General features: G+C 47.1%; 1 protein-coding gene across 1 annotated transcript; it reads left to right on the top strand.

Moving 5' to 3' along the window:
- Window positions 1-589: 589 nt before the first annotated feature.
- Window positions 590-8,481, top strand: NEFL (neurofilament light chain). The gene is made up of 4 exons (XM_070952285.1): window positions 590-1,698; window positions 5,032-5,156; window positions 6,117-6,430; window positions 7,909-8,481. Exons 1-4 carry the CDS (start codon window positions 625-627, stop codon window positions 8,070-8,072), a joined length of 1,677 nt encoding a protein of 558 aa, XP_070808386.1. The 5' UTR covers window positions 590-624; the 3' UTR covers window positions 8,073-8,481.
- Window positions 8,482-10,305: the final 1,824 nt, after the last annotated feature.

The raw sequence follows: 10,305 nt of genomic DNA, 5'->3' as shown, positions 1-10,305 counted from the left end.
TATTGCAAAATCCCCATTTGCACCCCACTCCAGGGGGAAGGATATTGCAAAAATCCCCATTCCCTCCCCACTCCTGCGGCCAGCCAGAGGTGGCATTTGCCGGTTCTCCGAACTACTCCAAATCCCCGCTACCGGTTCTTCAGAACCTGCTGGATTTCACCCCTTTGACCGACCGGATTTGCGGGGGAGTGCAAAGCGCATCTTTCACCCTCTAACGAAAAACCTGGCTCATGGAGGAACGGGTGGAGCTGCTTGATCTAGTGGAGGGGGTGGGTGGGGGTGGAGCTGCTTGATCTAGTGGAGGGTGGTGGTGGGGGGGGGGGAAGGGAGGCGTGTGAAGGAGGAAAGGAGAGGCTCTTCCAGGAGAGCCAATGACTCCTCCTTCCTTCCTTTCCTTCCTTCCTTTCTTCCTTCCTTGCGCAGCGCTGCTTGGCCAGGGGGCTTGGAGGGGAGGGGAGGGGTTGGTGGTCTCAGCTGCGTCACAGGCTCCCCCAGCGGTATAAATAGGAGCAGGCGGCAGTGCCCAGCCGCAGAGCGGTCTCCCTCTGGCCAGGTGGCAGCTTCGCTTTCCTCCCTCCTTCCTTCCCCTTCCCCTGCCCAGCAGGACCAGAGCGAGCCGCTGCCATGAGTACCTTCGGCTACGAGACTTACTTCCCGTCCTACAAGCGGCGCTTCGTGGAGAGCAGCCCCCGAGTCCATCTCTCCAGCTCTCTCCGGACCGGCGGAGGTGCCGTCGGGGGTGGCTATGGAGTGGCTCGCTCGACTTACTCCAGCCTCTCGGCTCCCGTCTCCTCCGCCTCGGTCCGACGTAGCTACACCTCGTCTTCCTCCTCCTTGCTGCTGCCTCCCTCGGTGGAAAGCCTGGACCTGACTCAGGTGGCGGCCATCAGCAACGACCTGAAGGCCATCCGCAGCCAGGAGAAAGCGCAGCTCCAGGACCTCAACGACCGCTTCGCCTGCTTCATCGAGCGCGTCCACGAGCTGGAGCAGCAGAACAAAGTGCTGGAAGCGGAGCTGCTGGTGCTGCGGCAGAAGCACAGCGAGCCTTCCCGCTTCCGCTCCCTCTACGAGCAGGAGATCCGCGAGCTGCGCCTGGCCACCGAGGAAGCCGCCCACGAGAAGCAGGCGCTGCAAGGCGAGCGCGAGAACCTGGAGGAGACGCTGCGCGCCTTGCAGGCGCGCTACGAGGAAGAGGTGCTCAGCCGCGAGGATGCCGAGGGCCGCTTGCTGGAGGTGCGCAAAAGCGCCGACGAGGCGGCCCTGGCCCGGGCCGAGCTGGAGAAGCGCATCGACAGCCTCCTGGACGAGCTGGCTTTCCTCAAGAAGGTCCACGAGGAGGAGCTGGCCGAGCTCCAGGCCCAGATCCAGTACGCTCACCTCTCCGTCGAGATGGACGTCTCGGCCAAGCCCGACCTCTCCTCCGCCCTGCGCGACATCCGCTCCCAGTACGAGAAGCTGGCGGCTCGCAACATGCAGAACGCCGAGGAGTGGTTCCGCAGCCGCTTCACCGTCCTCACCGAGAGCGCCGCCAAGAACACCGACGCCGTCCGAGCCGCCAAGGACGAGGTCTCCGAGAGCCGGCGCCTCCTCAAGGCCAGGACCCTGGAGATCGAGGCCACCCGGGGCATGAACGAAGCCCTCGAGAAGCAGCTGCAGGACCTGGAGGAGAAGCAGAATGCCGATCTCGCCGCCCTACAGGTGGGGCGGGCTCCGGGGGGGATGGGGCTGCTGTCTGTCTGTCTGTCTGTCTGTCTGTCTCTCTCTCTCCCTCTCCCTCCCTCTCTTCCTCCCTCCCTCTCCCCCTCTCTCTCTCCCTCTCCCTCTCTCCCTCCTTCTCTCTCTCTCTCTCCCTCCCTCTCCCTCTCTCTCTCCCTCCCTCCCTCTCTCCCTCTCCCTCCCTCCATCTCTCTCTCCCTCTCCATCCCCCCCTCTCCCTCCCTCTCTCCCTCCCTCCATCTCTCTCTCCCTCCCTCCCTCCCTCTTTCCCTCTCCCTCCCTCCATCTCTCTCTCCCTCTCCATTCCCCCCTCTCCCTCTCTCCCTCTCTCTCGTTCTCTCTCTCTCCCTCCCTCCCTCTCCCTCCCTCCCTCTCTCTCTCTCTCTCTCTCTCTCTCTCTCTTAATTTGATTTATATGCCGCCCTTCTCCGGAGACTCAGGGCGGCTTACAATGCGTTAAGCAATAGCCTTCATACTTTTGTATATTTATACAAAGTCAGCTTATTGCCCCCCACAAACCTGGGTCCTCATTTTACCTACCTCAGAAAGGATGGAAGGCTGAGTCAACCTTGAGCCTGGTGAGATTCGAACTTGCAGTAATTGCAGACAGCTGGTGTTAATCACAATGCTTTTAGTTTGCTGAGCCACCAGGCCTCTCTCCCTCCCTCTCCCTCCCTCCCTCCCCCCCTCTCTTTTCGCGGCCACCGGGTGGTGGTGGGGAAGCTGTTGTCTGAGAGCAAGGGGTTGGACTAGATGACCTCCAAGGTCCCTTCCAAGTCTGTTACTGTTAAATCTAGAAGCCGCGTCTCCGCGACTGACGCAGCAGTCCCCAGCCGCTCGGTTGCTCTCCAAAAGCCGACGCGGGGGGGGGGAATTCCTGAACTTCCCATCCACCTTCCTCCACCTCCCCCCATCCCATTGCTTTCAGATTCCCTCCCCCCCATCAAAATTTGGGGAATCCCTGCAACCGAAAGCATGATTGACAGCTGCGCCTTTGTTTCGCTCCCGCGACCGAAGGCGCAGCTTTCATTCCGCTTCGGTGTGTAACTGAGGCAGCAAAAGATAAACCTTGCTTTGGGGGAGGCGCAAACCTTGGTTTGATCCGGTGTTGCGCTGAGATTCCTCCCCTCCCAAGGAATAAGGAATGGTAATCGCCCCATTGCAGCTTTCCATTCTTATTTTTCTTTTCTGACAAAAGGGGAAAAGATGGAATCGCTTGTGCAGCGGTAGCTTTTAGGGAGCTGTCCAAATGGAAGCACTTGTCTTCTTCCTTTGCATCAGCGTTGATGCAAAAAGCAAGAGAGCAAAAATATGCTCCCTTGTTGGCTAGCAGGACTCGCTTCTGAGTTGTGTCACAGACCACAAGCGAGTTAAACTTGAGTGAACTGCCCACCTCTAATCTTAAAGGTGGCGGGGCGAGGGTTAAGGAGAGGAGATTTCTAGCGGCTTAGTTCTGAAATCTTTTCAAGCTCTCAATTTTTGGGAAATGATTGTGATTGTGCAGAAGAATTCACAGAGAGCAGATTTTTCCCAAAACCATTTCTGTACTTTACTGCAGAGCTACATTTTAGAAAATATTTAGTGCAGAGTTGGAATATAGCTGGACTCCTTATAATCCACTGGGCAGAAAAGAAAAAAAAAGGAGTTTCACCACGCACATCCAATTAGGTGGCAATATTCACTATAGATAAAATCCTTCAAAAACTTTGTCCTAGGTGACTCGGAGTTGAGAGTTAGTAAAACCAGAGAAAATATGTAGAAGGGTTGATTGTAGTAAAGCTGTTTAGTTGCTTTAAAGTTACGCATATGAGGTCCAACTTGCTTGGTGGTTCCAATAGCTGTGTCATATCCTGCCAAAGCTGTTTTGTGACCTTTGAATGCAACAGACAACACTGCAGCAGCTTCCAGGCAGGCAATGGTGCAATGCACCAACATGTTCCAGAAGTCTCTGCCCACCTCTGCCACACCCAAATTAACATGGGAGCTGTCCAGCATCCGAGGTGTTGAAATGGATGGCTACTTGTCATTAGCCATGACAGCCATATATGCAGTAGCTGTATCCTTCTAAATGGAAAGGGAACTATTATGCATAAGTCCAACAAAGCTATGTTCTGGAATAGTTATATATGAATGACAACTATATAACATACTGACAGTTCGTGCCTTTTAATCTATGCAGATTAAGCTCAGTTATAAAACTCACTTCAACTGAAACACCTTTCCAATTAATTCTGATTAATATGAACTTACCAACAGCTCAAATTAGAATATGACTGAGAGGTATGCTTAGCTGTACTCACACATGCTGAACTTTTAATAGCTAGTTTGTACAACTTGCTAAGTTTCAAACATCTAACCAAAATTAACATTAATCAAAATGGGCATATTTTCTAAGTATTACCATTAGGTCTTATATCTTATTTTCTAAGTATATTGTATGGATGTAATTATTAAGAAGAAGTACTTTGTCTTGACATGGTCTGGTTATAGATAAATTTTTTTTTATAAACCTTCAGTATTATAAATACTGATGCGAAAAATTCCGATCAATTTGATAAATGGCACTTTTAAGTGGACATATCTGGCATTAGCTCTGCCTGTCATCTTAAATAATTTATGAGTTTGAATTGAAGGTTAGCTTGATTCTTAACACAGGTATTTTAACAGCCCTGTTAAAGAAAATGATGATTTATGACTATAGATTGGATTCTGGCTTAAAATAGATCCATTACATTCATCAGTGCTTAAGTTAAGAAAGATGAACTCATCTCATTGAATTTGGGAAAATTACTTTGACTGTAGCTTAATTTGGGCATATGTTTTGTATAGGAATAAATTGGTATTCTTCTAGCTTGCCTCAATTATTTACCATGTTTTTACTAAATATTTACTAAAGACTGAAGTATTTACTAAATACTGAACCAGAAACTATGGCTTTTGAGAAGTATATTTTGGTCTAAGGATCAGAGTCCTTAAGGGAGCTTAAACAGCATATCTAGGAACGAAATCAGTAATATAGGGACACGAGGCTCGGATATTCCAGATGAACCCTTCCACTGAAGTCTTCTATGTGGCTCAGTGGCTAAGACACAGCTTGTTGATCAGAAAGGTTGGCGGTTCGAATCCCTAGTACAGGTCTCCTGCGTGAGCAGGGGGTTGGACTAGATGACCTCCAAGGTCCCTTCCAACTCTGTTACTGTTAAGTGGAACTAAACTGTTCCTTACCATGGCAAAAACCAGTAAAAAAATATTTGAGCTTTGAAGATCTAAGTGAGATTATACACTTAACTGTTGCATTTTTTTCCCTCCAAATAGGATACAGTGAATAAACTAGAAAATGAACTGAGAACCACAAAAAGTGAAATGGCTCGGTATCTGAAGGAATACCAGGATCTCCTGAATGTGAAAATGGCTCTGGATATCGAAATTGCAGCATATAGGTAAATTCCTAAAGAAAGGAATGAGCTGAGAAGCACAAATTCACTTCATTTCACTTTGGGAAAACACACCTTTCCTATTGGCTTTGTTAACTTGTTTCTGAATTCACCCATTTCTTGGGTTCATAAGATTCCTTTAGTTCAGGGGTCTCCAACCTTGATAACTTTAAGCCTGGAGGGAGTTGAAGTCCTCCAGACTTAAAGTTGCCAAGGTTGGAGACCCCTGCTTTAGTTGACTTTTAATTATCCTCGTTAAGCCAGTATATACTGGGAGTGTAAGTTTTGTTTCCCAGTCTTTTTCTTCTCCAATAGTTTGAAAATAATTTATAAATCCCATTCAGAGAAAACTTTTAATATGCTTAATGTGTGATGACAAGCTGTATATTGGCTCGTTCCAGATGGTAGGTGCCCCCACAGAGAAGGCTCTCCCCCTGGGGGCCGCCAGTCGACACTGTTTGGCCGACGGCACCCTGAGAAGCCCCTCTCTATGGGAGTGTACTATTGGTCAGTGAGAGGCTATTGGTAGCAGAAGGTGGTCTTGTAAATACCCCGGTCCGATGCCACGGAGCGCTCTAAAGGTGGTAACCAAAACCTTGAAGCACACCCGGAAGACCACCGGGAGCCAGTGCAGCTCGCGCAGGAGGAGGGTCACATGGGAGTGCCACGCCGCTCCCATAACCACCTGCGCAGCCGTGTTCTGGACCAGCTGGAGCCCCTGGGTGCTCCTCAAGGGGAGCCCCATGTAGAGAGCATTTCAGTAGTCCAGGCGGGAAGTAACGAGAGCATGAGTGACTTATTTATGCTGTGGATGTTTTGATTGATCCATCATCTTTTAAGTTGTTTTAGAATTGTAAGCCGTTCGGAGTTACTTGGTTGAGTTGGGTGGGTATAGAAAATGAATGAACAATGAACGAAGGAGTGAAATAATGATGGCAGTGAAGAAGTGTGCCTTTTGTCTTCTAGAAAACTGCTGGAAGGTGAAGAGACTCGACTCAGTTTCACAAGCGTGGGAAACATAAGCAGTGGCTACACGCAGAGCGGTTCGACCTTTGGGAGATCGGCCTACAGTGGTTTACAGAGCAGCTCCTACTTAATGTCAGCTCGTTCCTTCCCTGCCTATTATTCAAGCCATGTGCAAGAAGAACAGATAGATGTCGAGGAGACGATTGAAGCAACTAAAATGGAAGAAGCCAAAGAAACTCCCCCTTCAGAAGGAGAGGAAGAGGGGGAAGCCGAGGGGGAAGGTGAAGAAGGAGAAGAAGGAGAGGAAGAAGAAGGTACTTTTGGGCAGGGGAAAATATATATTCTGAAATTTATTGAGTTACAGTCACACACCAAACAAACTAAATATTTGAAATCAAGGGTGCATAGCGCTAGGGAATTTTACCCATTTATTTTACCGTGTCTACTCTAACTACATGGATGTGGTGGCTCAGTGGCTAAGATGCTGAGCTTGTTGATCGAAAGGTCAGCAGTTCAGCAGTTCGAATCCCTAGTGCCACATACCGGGGTGAGCTCCCGTTACTTGTCCCAGCTTCTGCCAACCTAGCAGTTTGAAAGCACGTAAAAAAATGCAAGTAGAAAAAATAGGGACCACCTTTGGTGGGAAGGTAACAGCATTCTGTGCACCTTTGGTGTTGAATCATGCTGGCCACATGACCATGGAGACATCTTCAGACAGCGCTGGCCCTTCGGCTTTGAAATGGAGATGAGCACCACCCCCTAGAGTTGGGAACGACTAGCACATATGTTCAAGGGGAACCTTTACCTTTACCTTTACTCTAACTACACATATGGTGGGATTAACACTTTCCCCAAACTTTGGGATGGATGAAGCTTGAATTCAAGGTTTGGCATCCTCTTTAAGGTTGTGGTCTACCTCTGAATTCAGTGATAAATTTCTTAAGGCCATGATCTTTTTTTCTTTCTTTTGCATTTCTATTTGATAAATCTCTCACGCATTGATTTAAAACAGAAGGTGAGATAATCAAGCAAAAATGCCAAATGATTGAAATCTTTAAATTGGGTAGTTTTAACGGGTAGTTTTATTTTTCTCTTCAAAATGCATGCCAAGATTTATTGTGTAGATTGCTATTGATTGGCATGCATAATCCTGCTCATTTGGCTAGAATTAATCAAAGGAGCAAATGACACTACTATGAATTATTGAAACTATGAGGATAAAAGGGTTTTTGAAGCCTAAATAAACACTGAACATCACTTGGATTTGCATATTCTATTTTCCTTCTTCTTCTTTGCTGAATATGTATTTTTTGGTCATGTACTACCATTGCTTTGATCAATGAAAGCAAGCATTGAATTAGTCACTTTTTGAAGAATTCTGCTACAGATCAAAGAAGTTTTATTTGTTGATATCTTGCCTTTTCCAAGTACAAATATCCAATGATAGCCAACATTTCTAACTTTGGATTCAAAGATTCTTAAATGGTGTCTCGCCTATTGATCTCACCAGGACAAATCCCATTCCACGTAATCTGTGCAGTTTAGAAGCTAGAAAGAATTCTGTGTATTACAACCCAGTTTTAACTTAGATTGTGAACAAAATTGGCTTGAGCGTGTTGATTTTTAAGAGATTCATAAACCTTTTAAAAAGATATTATATTGCATATATTTTCAATGGGTTTGAACCAAGTTTGCTCCTGGCTATTCTCAAATTATTCTATAATGGCAACCAGACCATCACATGCTGTAATCTTACATCCCAAACTTTGTCTTTATCACTCTTTTTATTTAGAAGCTAAAGAAGAAACTGAAGAGGGTGAGGAGGAAGGTGGAGAAGGTGAAGGAGAGGAAGGAGAAGAAGAAGAGGAAGCAGACGAGGGAGATAAAAAGGAAGAGGAAGATGAACAAGAAAAATCTAGTGGAGAGGAAACTCCAAAGCAGCAGAAGAAGGATTGATCTGAATCAACGTGTGTGCTGGTTTCCCAGATAGCGAGCTAGAATTGCTACACCGTGTATTTAAATTCCAAATATGTTCTTGTGTTTAAATAATTTAATTATTTATCCAATCTTTTTCTCTCTTCTTTTTTTTGATGCAAAGTAACCCGAATGCTTGCAGAGTGTCAGGCTGGCTTACTGCCAAACCATGCATGGTATATTCTTATGAATCCCACATCAATGTGCAATTGGGCTGATTTAAAACCTTAATGTCTAAGGGGAAATTAATAAATTAAGAGATATGGAATTTATCAGTGGGGTGGGGGAAAATATGTCTCAGGTTAGACTTGTTCTGGAAACCATGAATGGGAAAAACAATGAAATCTGTGCAATCAAGCTGATCAATAAAGTTACAGAGCTGCATATACAACTTTCAGTTTTAAGTATTTCTTGACTAATTCCAAAAGGGGTGCCTGAAATATTTCTAATATATCCCATATCAAATGAGGTTGTGATTGAGATACGGACCACATGGTTCCATTGATGGCTTTCCATAAGGGATGAACCAGAAGCAAAGAAAGACAGGATTCTATTTGCCCACCAAACTTGTGGGAAGAGTTTGGGTCAAGATCTTTCACAGAACCTATCTCGAGAGGATTGTTAGGATAAATAGATTAAAGGGATGCTCTTGTTTGCCAACCTGAGCTGGAAAGACAAGATATAAATATTAAAACCCAACTATAATAATTTCCCCAGATACAGTCTTTAGTATCTTCAGAAAAACAAAACTGGGAATAGTCTCCAACAGTGAGGTTAACTCAGCCTGAAGTAATAAGCTTGAAGACTGTATTCAGTCCAGTGGTGGGTTCCTCCCGGTTCGGTTCGGTCCGGTTCAGCCGAGCCGGTAGCAGTGACGATATGATGTCACTGAACCAGTTCTCCCCCCCCCGCCCTCCCACCCCCCCCATCCCCCCATGTTATTCTTACCTTTTTATTTGGTCCCACCTCCAATCTATTGCTGCCTCCTGAGTCCCAGCTGATGACTAGAGGGAAAAAAACTGTTTAAACTCTTGCCGCGGGGCTTCAAACGGCCGCCCTACAGCTGATCAGTGTTAAAAGCAAACAAATGAGTCGGGTCGTAAGTGTGAGGACCTTCCAGAAATGACTCTGACCAGCTAGCCACGCCCACCTAGTCACATGACCTCCAAGCCACACCCACAAAATAAGCCACGCCCACAGAACCGGTAGTAAAAAAATTTAGAACCCACCCCTGGTTATAACTGTCATACGACCCGTCGTAAATCACTTTTTTTGTAGTGCAACTGTAATTTTGAATGGTCACTAAATGAACAGTTGCAAGTTGAGGACTACCCGTAGGGAAATAGCAATGAGGGAAGAAGGAAAAAAGAACAGAGGCCTGGCTTTCTAATAGTCAGCCGCCACTTTCATTAAACATACCCTGTTTTAGGTTTCTTTAATATTTTTTTCTTTAAGGTGATTTGATCGTTTTCACTCCTAAGCTTTAAAGTAGGGGTGTCCATCCTTGGCAACTTTAAGACCTGTGGACCAGTGGTGGGATTCCAAAATTTTAGCAACCGGTTCTCTGCCCAGTTGCTGGGTGGGCGTGGCCATGGTGGGCGTGGCCTCCTTGGCCTTCTGCACCACAGCGGCATGGGGGGGGGGCGTTTTCACCCTCCCCAAGCTCTGGAGGCTTTCCTCGAGCCTCTGGGAGGGCGCAAATGGCCTCCCCTGGATTCCGGAGGCCCTCTGGAGGCTGGAAATGGGCCCATTTCCAGACTTCCGGAACTTCCGGGAGGCCCGTTTTTCACCCTCCCAGAGCCTCTGTGCAGGTGCTGCATTTACCTGGCATCCAAAACGGGCCTCATGGAGACTCCTGGGAGGGATGGGGTGGGCGGGGCCGGGCCGGGCCAGCCAGTCCTATCGGTTGGGTAGAACCAGATGTAAAATTAGCATCCAGTTAGCCTGAAGCAGTCCGAACCGGCTGAATCCCAACCCTTCTGTGGACTTTAGCGCCTAGAATGCTGGAAATTGAAGTACCCAGTTCTTAAGGTTTCCAAGGCCGAACATTTGTGCTCTAAAGTAGAGGAAATCAAATCACATTACCCTGTGAGAAAATCAAGCCAACAGCTTGATTTAAGTTTCGAATTCGATTATAGTGATGTTTGCTAAAAGCAAACCACTTATACAGAACTTCCAGATGTCTTATGTTTAACTCAGGGTCAGACAATTTAAG

Source organism: Pituophis catenifer, unplaced genomic scaffold (assembly GCF_029215685.1).
Source record: "Pituophis catenifer annectens isolate HBS135680 unplaced genomic scaffold, rPitCat1.0.hap2 SCAF_12, whole genome shotgun sequence".
NCBI lineage: Eukaryota > Metazoa > Chordata > Lepidosauria > Squamata > Colubridae > Pituophis > Pituophis catenifer.
This window is presented reverse-complemented; position numbering and strand designations above follow the sequence as displayed.

Bases quoted from the DNA above. Each gene is read 5' to 3' on its own strand.
- NEFL (XM_070952285.1), top strand. From the start codon at position 625: ATGAGTACCTTCGGCTACGAGACTTACTTCCCGTCCTACAAGCGGCGC. The intron at 1,699-5,031 runs GTGGGGCGGGCT...CCCTCCAAATAG, and splicing joins CCGATCTCGCCGCCCTACAG to GATACAGTGAATAAACTAGA. The intron at 6,431-7,908 runs GTACTTTTGGGC...CTTTTTATTTAG, and splicing joins AGAAGGAGAGGAAGAAGAAG to AAGCTAAAGAAGAAACTGAA.